This window comes from Pygocentrus nattereri, chromosome 9 (genome assembly GCF_015220715.1).
Source record: "Pygocentrus nattereri isolate fPygNat1 chromosome 9, fPygNat1.pri, whole genome shotgun sequence".
Taxonomy (NCBI): Eukaryota; Metazoa; Chordata; class Actinopteri; order Characiformes; family Serrasalmidae; genus Pygocentrus; species Pygocentrus nattereri.
The window spans coordinates 37,330,087-37,349,418 of record NC_051219.1 but is presented as its reverse complement, the minus strand read 5'-3'; the positions used below and the strand labels follow the sequence as shown (position 1 = coordinate 37,349,418).

The following is a 19,332-nucleotide window of genomic DNA, read 5'->3' as shown; positions in this document are numbered from 1 at the left end:
ATCACTGGAGAGGCCTGGGCGAGTGTGCGGCGGCTCAGGCGCAGAGGCCTGGGGATATGGATCAAAGGGAGCGCTGGTGAGCACTGCTCTGCCTCTGATCCCCCAGCGCTGAAACCCAGCCTATTCGCTCTCCCTTCCCAACATCAAATGCTAGCCAGAGTTCCTTCATTCCAAAACACAAATCTTCCAACTGCAATGGAAGAACAAAATTACATTCTATCCCACCACACGCACAACACCCCCCCCAAACCTAGCTCCCCACCTCCTTTTGACTTCCATTAACAGTTTATGGATATGTTTGTTGTTCATTATTTTGTATTTTTTTCTGTGATAGGATGTTTTCTGAGCACTTCTCAGCTCATTATAACTGAAATTTTGTTAGTTTATATGTTTCAATACAATGGCAGCTGCCTCAACATTTCACAGCGAAAAGCCCAACAGAAAAACATTAATGTGCAGTTTAAGAACTTTTTTCCTTGTCCTATAAAGTTACTGTTTCAGAGAAGCCAGGTTTTGTTATGAAAGCACTGTTCTGCAAGCCACCTGCATGCCATCAATACAGGTTTATAGTGTAAAACCTGCATGTTGATGGTCTTCAGTCAAAAAGATTTGCAGCATATTCTTCACTTCAGATCACCAGCATTACTGAGAGGGAATTGAGAATAGATGTGAGTACGTCAGGATCTGGACGTGTATTTGTTGAATTATATTTTGGCTACATTGCAACATTCTAAGAAGGAAAATACTAACATGGATGGAATTCATGTGCATTTTGTCCAGTTTCTTGCGTAAGTGGTATAAATAAATAACAGCAAAAGTAAACGCTTGCCTTGCGACTACACTGAAACAAAAGAACATTTACTATTTATCCACATAGATAAAATGTATTACATCGACACAATTGTTGCCAAATGTATGTAAACTCAAAGGCAAAACTGTACTGCATTTTTGATACACAGTGATCATAGTATCAGCAGATAATTGCTTAAAAAAATTGTCAACATTGGACAAATGGTTCTGATTTTATATGTTTTATATTTTAAAACAATATTTAAAGATGTATTTATTGTATTCCAGAAGGTGCAAAATTAAGCTAAAATTTCAGCATTTTATTCATTTTACCACATTTGTTACCCCCAACAAAATGAATGTTGTTCATTATTGATTTCTTCAGAATGCAAATCTAGGTAGGTCTAGCCCCCCTTTTTCAAATGTTTATATATCTCTATTGGTTTCAGTATTGGTAGACTTGTACATGAAACATACCCCACAATTCCCATACTGGTGCATCCTTACTATTTATGTATTAATAATAAGAATGTTTGAATCCAATACATTCAATGCTTTGCTTTTTACAGTGTACCAAAGACATTTTCAGCTGAATTCAGCTGCTCCTATTCTTTAACAGCAAAACTACTGCCATTCCATGAAGCTTTTTGTTGTTTCTTCTGAGGTCAGAGAAGAAGTGAGGGCCAGAGAAATCTTTCCACAGCTCACTCTATGACAGACTACGTGGAGATAAGGCCTAGATTAATATTGTGTTGGTCAGAAGAAAACTATTAAGATCAACAGCAGCAGTGTGGGTGAGAACATGTTTTCCACAGGTGTGGTGTGAAAGTGTTTGCCGGGCGAATGCTGAGTGTGAGCAGAGACAGTGCACCTGTTGGTGTAGTGAGCCCAGCAGGATTTGGTTACAACCTGGCAACCCGCCATCAGAGCGTGTTTACCATGAACCATACGATTCCCTCCAGTTCATATTGATAACAAAGTGAGGGATGAGGGAGTGTAGCCCACCTGCGAATCATGCTACTGCTGGAGGAGCCTCAGGATGAGGAGCTTACACTGTTAGTCCATGAGAAAACGACTGTCAACTGCTTAAGTGCATGAGTCAAGACAGCGTGAATTTCATCAGTGATTAATGGATGAAAGTGTCAGTTACACATGCCATAAGTAAACAGCTCTTCAAGAGGGACCCTGTTACACATATTAAAATCAATGAGGCACACACGTTAATGCAGAGCGTGCTCTTGTAAATGACAGTGGGCCATTATGTCATGTTAAAAAGAACAACTCCTCTGCGGCACTGGGACATTTCCAAAACTAACAAACAAACAACAAAAAAAAAACAAACAGGCCAACAAGCAGCTCTATGTCCGTATGCACCCCTAAGTCCAACATCATCCATCAAGGCTGAATAAAACAACTACTAACAACACTACTCCTTGGAAAACCGTCTGCTGTACTACTCCTATTACTCACATAACTCAACATATATGCACATAGTAATAAAAAAGCCACCACTTTTTTATGCTATATTAAAGAATATCTCTTTTTCTTCCACACTGCTAAGAATAATCACTTACACTGACTATTGTTTTGAAACAATTTTGCATTCCATTCTATTCCTCAGAGCCCTCTGCTGAATTATAGGAGGGGGTTGATGTGCTGAAGGTAAAAGAAACAGAAAGGATGTGACAGATTATGGAGAAAATCAGAGCATACAAAAACAAGCTTGTATGGGGCAGCTACGTGGCCTCCCTACAGCTGAGAAGAACAGAGGCGTTTTGGTCTTGAGGGGCACCGCCGCCTCTTTCATGGACATTGAAGCACAGTGTGATGGTTGGGCTGAACTATGATACTCCTGTCAAAAAGAACATTAATTTTTCCCACAATAAGGGCCTGATGGACTAGCCACATGTGCCATGTGGACGAGGGTGAAAGGGTAAGGAGGGGGCCAGCAGGAGGGGGGTCGGGGGGAGACACATTCACAGAATAGAGATGGAGGGGAAACAAATCTCAAACATAATCAAATTCGCACATGGCTTGTTCACACAATAACTTTGGTATTAATATAAGAGATAGTTTAGATTTTAGTAATAATAGTAATAAAGAGCTGCCATTAGAAATAAACATCTCCAGAATGGAAACCTTTCAGGAGAGGGAAAAAAATGTCTTGTAATGTTAGGAGTAATTTTGGATGTTTCTTTTGGTCTATTTGTTGTGCATTTGTCACACAATTTTTACACAGCTGATATTTTCAAAGTACATATCACTGATTTTGGAACAAAATTTTGTCTCTCCAAAATGATGACTTTACAGGAGAAAGAAACACCCTGCTTTACTTTTAATGCATGTCAATGGAACTTTCTTTTGGTCCGTTCATCATAAAATTTACACACAATGTAAAGAACAACTGCCATTTTTAAATAATGTCATAAACTCAAAAAGGACAAAAATGGAGATACAAGGTTTTGTTCCAAAAGCAGCGACATATTGCTTTATATATCCTTCACTGTAATGACAGCATGCTGGCATAGACTCCACAAGTTTGTGCAAATGCCTCTAATAAGTAGATCAAATCCACCAGATTTTAGAGAGTCATCTAAACCCTTCAGCTGAGGGGATAAGACTGAGCTTTCTGTACAAAGTGAATGTGCCGAGTTTGCTCAAATTTAAATAGTGATCAAGAAATAATGCAAAATAAATTGAAAATAACTCATAACATTTCTTTGTTTTAAAGTTTTCAAAATTATGTTTTCAGTTTAAATAAAAAAAAGTGTGGTTTCAGATTTTGGACCCCTTTGTGGCTGTGATGTGATATATATATATATATATATATATATATATATATATATATATATATGTATATATGTATATATATATAGCTGCTTTCATAATAAAGCCTCGTATCTCCAATTTTGTTGTTTTTGAGTTTTTGACATAATTTGAAAATTGGACCAAAAGAAACAGCCCAGAATGACTTGGAAAAATGTCTTGTTCCATTGACTTACGTTGTTGACGACGTAAGTTACCATATGACAAATTACATTTTCGTATAAATAGAGACAAATATTTTTGGATTGCACTATTTTGTTTTGTAATATATTGGGTATAATAAATAAAAATTAATTATAAAACATTAAGTATTAAATGTGCCAGAAGAGTCCAGATTTTGTTTTTCATTAACAAATAAACAGTATTTGCACATTAAAATGAGCCGAAGTGACTATAAACAAAAAAACAACAAAAATGGGGTTATGAGGCCTGACACCAATTACAGATACAGATACATGGATAATAAATTTAAAGCTAATTTTCTTTCTATATATTTAGTGTGATAACAGCATTTTATGGGAAAAAAATTACCTTCCAAAAATTGTATGTATTATAAACGTAATATTTCAAACCTAAATAGTCTTTCATTATCTCTTTGATGAAAAAAGGAATGTTATAGTATAAAGTAATAAAGAGATAAAAATGAGGGCTCTTTTTAATAGAAAAATAAGCCTATTCGTATTGAGTGTGGCTTGAATAGGCAGAATGGTAATCCGTAGTGTAAAACAGGGGAGGTTATTTTATCTTTTTTCCCCTTATATGGTGTGAGGAAGTCATTTCCACAGCGGGCTGGGAACAGTCACATTAATAAAAAAGCCCGCCATGTTCCTGATATTTATGCAGGTTTGCAGCGAGAGCATTAGGCCTTAAAGCCCCTCCACTATGATTAACAATCAAACATGCTGAGAAATGCCTGTGTTATCCCCCAACTCTCCACTACAAGAGAAAATCTCTTTTTTGTCATCAAATCCCTAATTCTTTCTTCTCCACGGAAAAAGAGTAATACCAGTTTCCAATCTGCTTTAAGAAATTTTTTTAGGGGGTTGGGGGGAAGTGGCGCTAAAACGTGTGTGAACGAGGGGGTAATTGTGGACAAATGCAGCATTGAATTTTATTTTCAACTCCTTATACACCATTTCAATCTTATTTTATGCTTGTTAGTCAGATCTTGTAGCTTATGGTGGGCAGAACTGCCCAGCGTTGGTGCGTAATTGCTTATAATTTACTCCTCACTAGTGACTGGCATCAATATTAGCTATTCTTCTCACACAGGAATCAACCCCAACCAGAAAGACTCATTTTTAACGCTCCTTGTTTGAGGAAGAAGGAGGGCACATCATACAAAATCCCTTCTCATGCAAAGCCACACAGATTGACAAATGCAGATTTCAGATACCACATTGTTTTAGGCAGAATGCAAGAGATTTAAATACATGTACTGGGTGCTGTGCAAAAGTCAGAGGCCACTCTTCATTTATATCATTTTCAGTCAAAATGGTTACTAAGTACAAGTTATTTGGTTTACAGAAGGCATTTCTAAGAAGATCCACTTACATAAGGAATGGGAAAGGCAAAGGAATGTAAGTGAAAAAATATTTATAGTATAAGATAATATATAGTAGAGAGATGAGACTCTCCCAACTAAACTGGTCGACCACCAGGTCTGTCATTTTCAGTACTTAAACAATACTTAAAGCTTTCATTTTTGAAAAATAGGAGAAAAACAAGCTCCACTCCTGCTTCATATCTTAAAAAATCCACACGTATTTGTGTCTATCCTTCTACTGTGAGAAGACAACTCAATGCTATGGTTCCAAAAGGATGTGTAGCTTTCAAGAAACTGTTACTGAAAAAAAGGACAAAAAATTAATCGGATTAATCAAACAAGCTGCTGCTGTTCTGAGAAAAACGGACTGACCATCCCAGTGTCCAGACCTCAACATTACTGAATGTGTTTGGGATCACTTGGATCGTGAGATGCAGAAAATGCAACCAACTTCAAAGACTGATCTTTGGAGGTGTGAAAAATATCCATTCAGATTTATTTGAAGAACTGAAAGCAGATCTCCTGACAAGAATGCAAGCTGTAATAATGACAAAGTGCAGAAACTAAAAACAAACTGAAACATTTGATATTATATTCAATTGTTATTCTGTTTTTTTTTCTGTTAAATGTATATTTTCCATTTTTTCCTGTACTGAAAATGAGTAACTTTTGCTATGCAATTCAAGAACTGAAGGGTGTTTGCTGGCTTTTGCACAGTACCGTATAAATTCAAATCACAGCTGACTGGTGGATGGACCATGACACTCCTAAATGACTATGGCATCTATAAACAGGCCCCAGCCTTTGGCCTACGCTCAACTCACCAAGCTCAACTCACTGCACTAAACACAGTCGCACAATACTTGCCAACTACTGATTAGTTTGTTACACTTAATTAAAGCATCTTGACTTTCTTAAACATACATTAACTCCAGAAAATTACTTGCAGACAATTAGATGAATAGGCTAATTAGTTTGGTGTGATTATTTCCTTTCTCTGTGAGCCACAGTGCTGCTGATTCTTTCCCCTGCTTTCATTATAGAGAGCAGGATTTGTTCTCTGCAGGGTATCCATTATTGTTTCAAACTCGAGCTCTAATGTCTTTTGAATCAAACTATTATTACTTGTTTTAATTAGGAGAGTGAGTGAAACAGAGGAATATTAATTACAAAACATTATCTTCAAAAACACCTCAGTGGCACAAGAGGATATCCACTATTTAAAGACAAATTCTTTTAAAAGAACTTCTAAGTCTGCTTCACACCCGAGAGACGCACTTAATCGCGGAGCAGACATGGCAGCAAACAAAGCGCATGCCCTTTTATCTGCACAGAGGTCTCGTAATTCCACTTGAGAGACTCCTTGACGTCTAGCTATAGAGAGGAATATTTACACACTTTGGTCGATGACCCTTACTAACCTGCGGAGAGAGCCCATTGTTGACCGGGTTCATGGGGTTGCTGGATGCGGACTGGCTCATGAAGGTGTCAGTGTAGCTGGAAAAGCTGTGGCGGTTGGATGAGAGGCCGTAGGCGGAGCTGCTGTCGCTCGAGAGGCCGCCCTGGTGCATGGTGGAGGGGGGCAAAGGCTGCGGCCGGTGCACCGTACTGCTGCCATCTGCAGAGAACAGTTTGAGTTAGAAAAGTGCTCATGACTAAATGCTGTTACAATAAATGATTCGTTATAAAGTTATTAACAGGACTTAAATGATTATAAAATGCAACTGAATGAGAATTTTTACATTTGCTGCTTTTATTTGCTAAAAAGGCAATTCTGGAACTACAGTTCACTCCAGGTCTTACTGAAAACTTGCTGTGACATAGGAAAGTCAATTTATTACTTATTATTATTTTCTTTATTATGGTCTACTAGTTTAACACAATGCATTTGTGCCCATTATTGCTAAAAACACTGCTGGGATCACAAAAACATAACTGAATCCTGTCTTATTTGCCTAATTAATTAAATGAATATATAATTTGTAGAGCGATTGAGGAAAATTAGTAAAATACAGGAGTAAAATATTACATCATCACATTAATGGTGATTGATTTGTGAGATGAGGTGGACGTACCCTGTGATAGTGTAGTGGAAGGGTAGGCGGGTTCTGGGAGCTGGTAGGTGGGCAGAGTGGGCATGCCTGTTGCTGGAAAACCTCCTGGTAACAGGTGGTTGAAGGCTGCAAGCTGATTGGCTCCAGCTTGCTTGCGCCACCTGGCTCGCCGATTGCTGAACCACACCTGCAGACGAGAAAAGCATGATGACTGTACAGCATAACGAAAAATAAAAAAGCAAAACCTTGCTGATGGACAAGGGGTGAAATGAAATAAAAGTAATAATAATAATAATAATAATAATAATAATAATAATAAGGGTTTATGAATTGACTAAAATGAGTTTATTAACAGTTATAAAATACATCATAAAAACCAACAGTGACCTGTTTTATATGATGAACCTGGATATTTGATGAAGCTGACAGGTATAATGCTGACTAATGCAGAAGACCAGAAAAATCTGAGCTTTAACCCCTTAAAATCTCAGGCTTACTACATAATAAGGCTTATTTTATACTTCAGTGTAAACTGGTTAAGCTATTCTTAGGTTATAGAAATGTGTAATAAAACTTTGGGCCTGCCGATGAGCCCTGGCCATTTAAGCTGTTAACATTATAAATGAATGTGAGCTCACTTCATGTTTATGTAACCATCATGAATCATTTTTTGTTGAACCAGTCATAAACACTTTATCAAGGAAGTCTTACTGCAAAGTGGTACCTAATAATAAAAACACAACAGCACTGAAAATACATGTGGCTTTACAGGTTTGAACATCTCCAGAAAATACTAAAAAAAGTCAGTCTTCACAAACTAAAAGAAAATGACCAAAGCAAGCCTTGAATTTTTGACAGTTTATGTTTTCCTGCTGCATTTATTTCTTGAGGAAAAATTAAAACTTGTAGATGCTATGGTCAAACTGGAAATGTATTTTAAAAAAAACAATACCCAAGGGCAATGAAAAATGCCCACGAGCAACTCAGCATTGTCATGGCTTTAAAGTGTCATTGTACTGTGAGCCATTTAAAACTGAAGGCCAGCCAGTAACCTGCTGCATCAGGCCGGGGCCCAGGCCCTGCCCCTGTGTATGCAAAAGAGTGAATGACATTGATCTATGCCTCTGAGGAGCCATTCTTCAGACTTTAATACACTGGCAGTGCAGTTAATCTACTGTTGTTTTTCAAATGGGCTCGGCCATTGTGAGAGGTAGTGAAAGAGGGGGACAATGGCCCCTCGATGAATCAGGACACAAAAAGAGGGCGTCCCTTTTAAACAGCTCCTCCAGAATGACGCTTTCAGCCAGGGCATTGATCAAGGGGGCTAGAGCAGACATACTGTATGAGCACACACTCTTTCTCTGCCCCCTTTAGCCTCTTTGGCTCCTCTTGAAGCTTTGTACACAAAATAATTGAGTGAAAGCCTTTTCTTGCCAAGAGAATTCTATGTACATTCTTTGCAGCCTTATATTGAGTCTTTTGGGGGTAACAAAAGAAAACATTGGACAAATACACACGAGCACTTTCTGCAAAGCCAACGCTATCAACCGGAGCAAAAAGAAAGGTAACAAACTATACAATATAAAAATGTGATGTTCACTCAGGATCAGTAAATCAAAATAAGCTTCAAAGCTCCGTTCAAAGAGAAAAAAAATAATTCCTCATGTTCTTTGCAATTCTAGGCGGTGGAGAAACAGCACGATTGAGCTGCAACATGCATCAGCCTAAAGGCACAGAAACACCCATCTTTGGAGCCATAAATTACCCTTATTAACCCACCAGGGGGCTAATTAATGGTTATTACTTGTGGTTAGGAATTATCAGCATGTGTTAAATACCATGGCCACATGACCAGAAAAACTCTGGACAACATCAAAAGAATTTTTGGCTCTCAAGTCTCATTTCTTGTGTGTTACATCAGAAAAAGCACAAGGTTTGTGATCACATTATTTACCATCTCACAAACATCCCCCAAATACCGCACACTCCCACCAAAGTATTGTTCCCTATGCCAGTGTTAACTCTGGCAACCCTAAGACTCTTTCCACAAAGCTACTAGTCCCACTTACATGACTTCCACTTACTCTACATGTAGTAGGTGAGAATGGGTCTTGGTATTAGTAAGAAGTGGGAAATAGCCCAGGGCATTAGAACGTGCATATCTCAGGGTAAGAGGCTAGAGTGACTGCTCCGGCACTCAGTGGCCCTCATAAGAAGCTTGGTGGAAGAAGGCCCTGCTCAATGCTCCACTCTGCAACCTGGTGACAAAGGCACCTTGAGCGGGGATTTTCTCTCTTCTGCTCTCTCTAATTCCCCTTCGCCTCATTTGCCTGCCAGAGGAGGCACATGCAGCGCCCGACACAGCTGAGGCAGCAAATGGGGGCTGGGAAGTCATTTCATATTTCTCCAAAGAGTTCCCCTAAGAGTGAATGGGAAGTGCAAAGCAGGACATTTAAGAATGAGGACAGTTCCAACTGCTGTGGCTGCAATATGCCCTCATAATGCATCTGAAATGAACACTCAGTATAGTAAAGTAGCCAATCAAGCGAATTGCACATACGTCCACCTACTAATGTACTATATGCTCGTGTGGCGCTGTAAAACAGTGGTGCCTTCAGCAAGTTTGGGGGAAAATGCATGCTCAGTGACCAAGATGTAGCAATGTTAATAAATGAAGGTCCTTCCCAGCAAAATGTTGTACTCCAGCCCAATGAAATATCACAGAAAGTCATTCAGTAAATTTGGAGCAGTTCTGAGTTGAAACAGAATCAAGAAAAAAAACAGAATCAAGAAAAAAGCAGAAAACATATTCAATAGAAAATAGCACAGAGGCTTAACAAACTAAATATGATACCATTTTTTTCAGTATTAAGTGTGTCCACCCTTTATTTCAGCTTCCATTCTTTTTGAGAGACTTGCTTCCATTTTTTTAAAAAAATCTGCAGGGATGTTCCAAAGTTCAGTCTTAGAAGTTGGTTGCATGTTCTGCTTCTTACAATCCAAGTAATCCCAAACACATTCAGCATTCTACACTCAGTTGTGGTCAGTTGTGCAGACTCTGGGATGACCACACCGATGTCCTGAGGGCACAAACAGCTCCTCTGTTTAATTTGTAAATATTCTTTTCTCAGCAAAAGCTTCTTCACAGCTACACATCCATTCACAACTACAGTATGAATGGTCTTCTCACAGTGGAAAGATGCTCAGATTTTATTAGATCTGAAGCAAGAGTGAAACTTGATTTTCCCTTTCAAAGATGAACTACTGTTTATCTGATGGTCTACTGTGCAGTGAAAAAAGTGCACAATTAACCTCATACGCCAGTTTCATACATAACACACATGCTTTTTTGCCTTTTTTTGGGACCTGAGAAGCCATAGCATGTCTGGCTCTTGGTATTGAGAGACTAGAAGTGGAAAAAATCAATATACCCTCAATCAGCTGGCCTAACATAGTGAAGTGAGGGGAAGACAGGGAGGAAGGCAAAATGAAAGACAAATCTGATTGTTCTGTGCATTTCCACCTGAGAGATGGCAGTCGAGGCCAGCTGAGGTACGCTCCAGCACCCTCCACTTTCATCCAGTATCAATCAGCCGGGTCGTCCTATCAATTCCTCTCTCGCTCTCGCTCTCTGCAGCTACTGGATGGGGACTGTATGTCTTCCTAGGATTACCGTGCATGGGTGGGGGTTAGTGGGCAGCGGGCACGCGGAACGTTGAGGAGTAAAACCCGGCTAACGTGATTGAATTTCACAGCAAAAAAGTAGAACATAGCAGTGGCTGAGAGGCGTAAAAAAGCCCCACATCAATCTCTGTGGCTGTGTGTAGACGGCTCATGGGCTGGTGGGCTAGGGCACAGTGAACCTGGCCTGGCCACTGCTGGGGTGATGTTAGGGGCAGGGCAAATACAACCATACAGGGGTATGAGGTCACAGCATGATAGGGGATAGTAAAAACAGGCCCCTCTCTAGGAGTGCCTTCTGCAAACCTGATTTTACTGCACCCATATGTTACGGATGGATTGAGTAATAGAGGGAGCGTGCAGCACACACACATACACACACACACACACACACATACACACACTAATACACATTCATGCCTCATCATTTATTTAGGGCTTTTCTTTTGTCGGATGTTCCCATTCTGCCTGTCTTGTTAGGCTCAAGCAGAGGACTATTGGCTCCAGATTCTTCTGGGATCAATCGAGGCTCATATGATTTCCCAACAGGGGAGCTGATATTTGTGGCCTGGATGTCTTGTATCCAGACCCGATCAAAGAGTGTCAGGCCAGACAGGGGAAGTGAAGACAGCACTGTGCCTGTCTGTGTGGAGCATGTGGAAGGACTAATATCATCCTGCTCTCACTCTCTGGCTATTTATCAAATGTATATCCAGTGCTGTGCTTCCTGAATGTGAGGAAAAGTGATGCACTGAACTAGATTTAAAGGTGTTCTATACAGTTGTATGCAAAGGTTTAGGCAGCTCTGATCAAATTACGTGTTTTGTTGGTTTTTTGAAGGAAAAATAAATGTAGACATCCTCTACAGAGACCACATTCTTTTCTGAATTTAACGTATTGGAAAAAAATCACATGGCATATACGAAGATCATGGCACGTGTATGTTACTTTATTATGTTCCACTATGTTAAACTTAACAAATAAATAGAAATGTTGCTCTAAAATGTGCAGACAAATGCCATGTTTAAGTTTGTTTAGTGTGGAGAACGTACATGCTTTCACAATGACTTTTGCCTTAGCTTACAACAGCCATGTCCACATGATTAGCACTCAATTTCTGCCTTTCATGTAATTTACTTTTGGCTGTAATTGTGTTGTAAAGCATTGCATGCATGTTGAAACAACATGTGCATTTGAATAAAGTAAATTCAATGCATTACGCTTTTACTGTAAAAAGGAATTTCACAGATTTATGGCATGTTATATTTTATATTTTCTCCAGTATGTTAAATTCACCAAATAAACAGAAATTGAGCTCTAAAATATGCATAAAATGCTATATTTATTTCCCTGTACAATATTTATCTTATTTTCATTTAGTAATTCAGCAAAATATGTAAATTGCAAACATTTGCACATGACTGTAGCGCAGATTCCCAACAACTAAAGTATCTTCTGGGTTACAGAGGCTGATACAACAAATATAAAAGCATTGCTTTATTTCTGCTTATATTAAGGATTTTAGGATTTTTTTAGATTAAGAATTTTGAATTAGAAACTTTAGGCATGACTTTTATATAATAATTAATTTAGTGTCACCAAAACTGCACAGAACAGACACTTTAAAGGGAATTCCACTGATTTTTATTATTTCTGCATAAATGCTTAAGATGTAAACAAAGCCATTAATAGTGGTTTAGTATGAAATATTCTGTTCTAGTGTCTAAAGTGTTTCTAGTGTTTCTAGTGTCTAAAGTGTCTCTGAACACTACCTCACATACAGTTATGATAAGAAATGAATATTAATGTGCTGCCTGATGCACCATTTTGGCCATGCAGGGCTCTGTAAAAAAAAAAAGAAAACGTTTTGTTTCTGATTTACCGCTATTTTACCGTAATAAACAAAACTCAGAAACACATGTAAGTTCACTGGTTGTTTGGATCGCAAATGAAAGGACTATATCTGCACTGTACTCATCAGCACCACTGTAAAGAAATCTGAGTTGCTAATTTTCTCTGCAACACACCATCTCACCTGAAAACACTCTGAATGACTTTGTTTACATTTAATGGTTAAATTGTGCAGAAACTTTGAACAACAATCAAAAATAAGAAGAATTACATGTTAGTTATTGGTGTCATTAAACTGCAAAAGCTTACATGGAAAATCCTTCATTTCCTCACACTTCTTTACCCCAAGTCTCTCTGATATGTTGTAATCAATGGGGGAACTCTCCATGCTGTCACTGCTGTGGACCAAAGATATAATTTCTCTGTCGTCTGAGCAGCTGGGGAATGGCTGAACTGTCACTGCTCATGGAATTCAGCTTAAATCTCCATCTGCTGGTAACAGCGCAGTCATGTTTCTAGAGCAGTGAAGGGGAAGACAGGTAGTCATGTTGTATGACCTGGAAGCACTTAGCCCCGTTGTTAGTCAGATATGGATTGCTTCCTATCATTTGTCCTGCAGGGCTGTAGCACAGCTGTAAACAGTAATTACTCAGTGACAGTGGCTGATGATAAAGAGGAGATAAGCTACTGCTCAGTACCACCAATATCCTCCCTTCCCCTGTCTTTCTTCAGACCCCCCTCCCCACCACATCTCTCTCTCTTGTTCTCTCTCCCTCTCTGACATCTGGATACTGTGTCAGTGCAGCTGTGCTCAAATGGGTTGACACTCAGGCCATGGGGTCTGCCAAAAGCCAAGAGGGTCAGACACCTTCTCCACCACAAAAGCAATGACCCCAGCACACTGGCATGTCCATCTGAGCCTGCGTCGGCAATAGGCTCACAATGGACACACATAAACGACTGTTAGTAAAGTTGTATGCAGAAGCTTAGGCGCCCCGAGCCAAATGTTTTTTTTGATTTTCTATGTGAAAACAAGTAAAACAGGTTTGCTTGCTGAGTGTTGGGAAAAACATGAAATGCTGCCTGTGCAAAAGGTACGGCACATTTAATGTTGTATGTTTTATATCTCCCAATATGTTAAACCTTTATACTAAACAAATTCCTAACAAATTCCTAAATTTCCTTCGGGATCAATAAAGTATCTATCTATCTATCTATCTATCTATCTATCTATCTATCTATCTATCTATCTATCTATCTATCTATCTAAATACATATAAAATGTGCATTCATTTAGTTCTCTGTAAAGAATGTGTTAACTTATTTTCACATAGAAAATCAACAAAATATGCAAATTGCAAACAGCACAAGCTCCCAACCGCCAATATGGTGGGATTCGGTTAAGTTAAAACAACAAACATAAAAGCAATCAGCTTCTTCTGCGCAGCTTGTCTTGATAGAGAAACTTTATGTATGGCTTTGATAGACTAAACAAGGTAATGTCCCACAAAACACACCACAACAGTTGAGTGAAATAAAACTGCAGTTATGATTAAATCAACGGCTTCCATATGATGTTATTTAGCCAGAGAGCATGCAAAACATCAAAAAGCAAGTCAAAAAGGCGAGCCCTTCACTTAGCACTAATGTTTGCCCACTTGTCTAATTTGCATCAGTTGCAGCAAAACACACAATAGGGCCAAATACCCCATGGGGAGCTTTTCATTGGCGGGATATTTGGGCTGAGCCTCTAGTGTGGCGGGATCTGTAACATGGCCAAACAAAACTCTCTCTGCTAAACAGATCCAAGTACTATTGCTGAATGTTGCAGTGATATAGCACAGCACAAGCGCTGCAGATATTCTCCCTGAGTCATCTTTCCATTTAAAAGCATTCTACTCTGACTAAATGACCCCTAAAACAATCCATAACCTGTGGTTTAGAATCAGTTCAGGATTTGCGAAAGAGTTCTCAGGAAGGTTTTTTTTTTTACTTCAACCCAAGTGGGATCGACTGTAATTTTATGTGAGTGGGTGTAAGACCCAGGAGACTAAGGACGAATGTAAGCTGGCTGGAACCTAATTTAGCCAGAGAAATAAAAGGGGGCTGAGGAGCGAAAGGGACAGCTGCAGTTTAATTGCGGAATTTGGTAATTATGACAGTCTGCATTTTTCCTCTACTGTGTGCCCAACATCAGACACTCTGAAATAAAATCCCTCTAAGTGAACAGTTTGGCAGATGATGGGAAACACTGTACCATCTAATAAACTTGCCCTCTTTTCCTATAAAATGTGGAAACCTATACGTAATGTGCAATACTGTATCACAGCCTTGTAAGACTAACAGTTTCCAGGCCAAAATGCAGAGGTGTCAGAGAAGGGAAGCCACACAGCTGAGGTTAGCAGTCATGTTTTTCTTTTTTCTTCTTCTTTTTTTCACTAGTTCTTGATTGATTAATGTTGCTTGTGGAGAAGGGCTTCCCAGGAGAGCGTGAGGGATCCTCTGTGATATGCAGCAAATTTTACAAGGAGCAGCGGTGGGCTTGAAAGTGGTGGGAAGAAAAGATCCCAGCCAAAAGCTGGAGTGAGAAATCCATCAGGAATGCACTCCTGCTCATTTCATCCCCCTCCCCTCGCCCACCACAGCTGTTGCTATAACTCTACTGTAGATAGCACCCCCCCCCCCTCCGCTCGCTATCCATACAGCCGGGGAACTGTCAAACACCACTGGAAAGAGAGGAGGTTTCCTAGCACAGCTGAGATTTAGCAAAGGTCAATCATGTGGAGATAAACCATCCACTCGCATCGTTAATGTGCATCGGCAGACGAGCACAAAGAGCTTTCGTAAATTAGTTATGATCAAAGTCACTAACCAGACATAAAAAAATCAAGGACGCTGCTCTCAACACTTCTTTTCTCCTTTTTAAAGTTTCTTTTTCAACAATTAAGTTACCCACTGTTGAACATCAGCCTCCAAAAGTGATGAAAAGGGCTGCAGCTAGTGTAAGAGCATGTTAAAAGATGAAGGGAGGCTCTAGTGAACTAGATGCCTGCTCATGTTTCTGCTTTCTGAAGTAAGGCTGGCACAGAGGCCTGCTGTGTTTTTTCTACAGTGCTCTTTGAGATGAATATGTACATTACACCCAGTACCAAGCTGAGAACCACCGCTGTGCAGCTCTAGTGACCTCCACACTCTTACTCTGCTCTCACTGTGAAAGTCACCCCTACTGTGAAAGTCCTTATAAAGAGGGACAATCAGTCAAAATACTAGAGAAAATCATATCTTACAAAGCACAGATGGAAACCACTGACGGAAGTCCAACAGGCACCTACAGGGACAGTCTAACAGAAGAAGTGGAATGGAAGAGCAGCGGGGTACCTGTACTCGGGCCTCTGTCAATTTGGTCCTCTGGGCTAGCTCTTCTCGGGTGTAGATGTCAGGGTAGTGTGTCCTCTCAAAGGCCTTCTCAAGCTCCTCCAGCTGCTCGGCAGTGAAGGTGGTGCGGCTGCGCCTCTGTTTCCTCTTCAGCGGCAGGTCCGGCTCCGAATCCACATCCGAGAGCTCATCTGCACGCCCCCCTGTTACAGCCAAGAAGAACTGAGACTGTAAGAGTCATTGTGGACATTTCAGTTGTAGATGATGACAATACAATGTAAAAAAAAGCTAAAACCGAAAAGATACGGGCAAAAACACACCTTTAACTCAAAAACAGAACTTTGTATTATGACATTATACCTTCTTTCTTTTGCCTTGCTTATCTTAGCAACTAATAATGTATAGATAGTGTTTTCCAACAGTTCTTACTTGATGCAACATAGAATACAAATGAAATGCATACAATTAAATATGATTTTCTTTCTTTTCTAATTTCAGCACTTTCTAGCCATCAGTCATGTTTTATAAGACTTTCTATTCATTACTCTACTTCACGGCTAACATTAGATAACTTAGCTAGCTGGCTAGCATGCTCTTGAATGCCATTTATGCCAGATTTATCACCAAAACATTCACAGATTAAGTTAACGATCTTCAAATTTATACCTTTAAAATTCAAAGGAAAGTCCAACAGGAAGGACTAGTAAACATTACACAAGCTTGTTTGCTAACTACAGAGCAACTTTAATTACTGTATGTTTAGATAGTGGTAATACTTTAAGTTAGATATTTATCTGTCTAAAGTAATATTGTACCTAACATTATCAAATTGCCAAGTTAGTAAGAACATATTTAAATTTACCACTACAATCAAAAAGTATCGATAATGGCAAAGCAGTTATTTAACTGTATTTTACTGAATTTATTTAATCTCCATTAAATTGGTTAGACTAGTGAGTCTTCTGTATGTAGCTATAGATGTAGCCCCTGCTACAGTCAACCAGACCAACATGCAAAACATGTTTCAAAATATGGACAAATAGCAGTGGAATGCTGCAAACTGTGCAGAAACATAACCTATAAATAGACATTAGACAAGTGTGTGATGATTCCATCATACAGGATGCTAACCCAGAAAGTATAGACCTCTGAAGTTATTGCTCATTCTGTAGTGTCCACACTCATGCACACATTAGTCCCTTTTGGAAAAAGTGAAAGGTGTTTTAGAAATTTGCTGCTGTAGCACCCTGTGGGAGCACCATGTTCTAAAGCCAGGACATTGTGCTCCGTGTACACTGTCGATCTGAATGTTACTGGATTTTCTAAATTATGAGGATGCTGAGGATGTCTGTTGATTCAAAACATGAAAATTGCACTTAGAATCCAAGAGAGCACAACCAGCCTTGCTCTTTGGGTGAGTAGGATTGCCCGACCTTCTCCACCCATCATTCAACCCAATGCTAGTCAGCGCAGGCGTCTGTTAGCTGACGTAACAGATCTGATGATGATGCATGAGTGACAGTTCGAAAAAGATGCAGTAGCCGGCTTCACAGGTCAGAGGAAGCCTGTGTTAGCCTTCACCCTCCTAGTATTGGTAGTATCATGTGACTGGGACAGTCCTAAGTAGTGGTGGAATTGGAGATGACTAAATTGGGGAGAAAATAATGGAAATATATATATTTAGTTACATCCACACTATAGCAAGCTAACTCTCCTGTGCATGGAAGAGATGTATTATGATACTATGTCTACCACTTATTAATTAACACTATTATATAATAACATCAGCTACTCAGTGTCAATGTGCAGCACTGCTAGCTTGCATGTAGCTTGCTTGCTTGCTCATCATTCATTTTCCCATAGAGAAAAACAGTTTAGACTCCTAATATGGGACCACCAACCACTAAGTGACAACACAATTTCAGAGGTCTATAAGCAAATGGCTGTTAGCTACATTAGCCTTGCTTTAATGCAAATGAAAGAGGCACAGATATCAACTACACTGGTGGTGAGGTGTAATTTTGATTTCTGGAAATACTAAAAATCGATAAAATACTGCCATGCAGCAGTCTCAAGCAGCTCCAATTTATTTCTTACCAGCCAGGCTTAATGACAGCTTCACAATCACACAATTTCCTCATGTCAGATTTCAAAGCAGTGAGGGGATGATGGGAATGTAGCAAGAGGGAGGATGGACGACAAGGAAACTGAAATGATAACGGCTTCATGTGGCTCTCAAGCAAATATTATTGCAATGTATGGTTATTTATATGAGAAAGGCTTTTTGTAAATGCAATCCTGCATGTGTATACATCCCAACTGGCCCTGAGGCCATGGAGTATGTGGGGAGAGTTAATCTTAGCAGACCACCTTAGAGATCCATGTAGCGCTATTCTTCTGCAAAGAGCCAGGGGCACTGAAACAAAACTGGCACTGCCTAAATATTTGCAGTATATTATTGTGTTTGTTTCATTAAAGCAGCCACACAATATGTCCTCACTGCTTTTAAAGCACTGACAGCAGATTATCTGTCAAACGCAGCTATCCATGTCAATTACAGATAACGCTCCATCGCTATTCGGTGGCTTGTTGGAGGAGCACTTTGAAATGGAAGAGAGAATGAGACCAAATCAGTCAACTGATAGAAACAAGACGAGTGTGGGTGGTAATTCGAGGATGGGCTGAATATACAAGAAATTACAAATTAGCATATCGTTCATATGGGTGACAATAGCCACATTTGAAAGTCTTTATTTGTTTCATCGGTATTTGCCACTGCTGTCTGCTGCTATTTAATTCTGATGTCCATGTGGTTATTAATGGGATATTTTCTACGGTGTCTTCCAGGTTTTGTGAAAAGTGAGGCTGACAAACGCTCTGGTAACAAAGCATAGTAGTGTTGGCAGTTAAATACAGGAGAAACAGCTCCACCAGTGGCTCCTTCAAAGATAAATCTACTTTCTCTCCATTCTTTAGGGCACATCAGGAGCTTCCAACCATCTCACAGAAGGCAGAAAAGGTCTTAGAGCCCATCTTTATCATTTCATTTGAGTTTATTCCTTATTTATTTCCAGTTCGGGCAGCGCTGGGCTGATCCTCTGAAAATCCCCCTGGCAGCATCAGGGGCCCAGTGCTGCAGACGCAGGCCTTAATCCAGGCCATGACTCCCCCCTCCCAAATTTAAGCCATTCCACATTAGGGACGGCTGAA

At 39.6% G+C, this 19,332-nt stretch overlaps 1 protein-coding gene across 8 annotated transcripts in view; it reads right to left on the bottom strand.

Annotated features, from left to right (window-relative positions):
- Positions 1-19,332, bottom strand: part of pax7b (paired box 7b) — a 65,387-nt gene that overhangs the window by 20,679 nt on the left and 25,376 nt on the right. For all 8 annotated transcript variants that reach the window (XM_037541503.1, XM_037541505.1, XM_037541502.1 and 5 more), the window contains exons 5-7: positions 16,126-16,325; positions 7,237-7,402; positions 6,583-6,779 (exon numbers count right to left, since the gene is read on the bottom strand). In XM_037541503.1, coding sequence (XP_037397400.1) covers positions 6,583-6,779; positions 7,237-7,402; positions 16,126-16,325 — 563 coding nt within the window. The remainder of the gene's footprint in view (positions 1-6,582; positions 6,780-7,236; positions 7,403-16,125; positions 16,326-19,332) is intronic.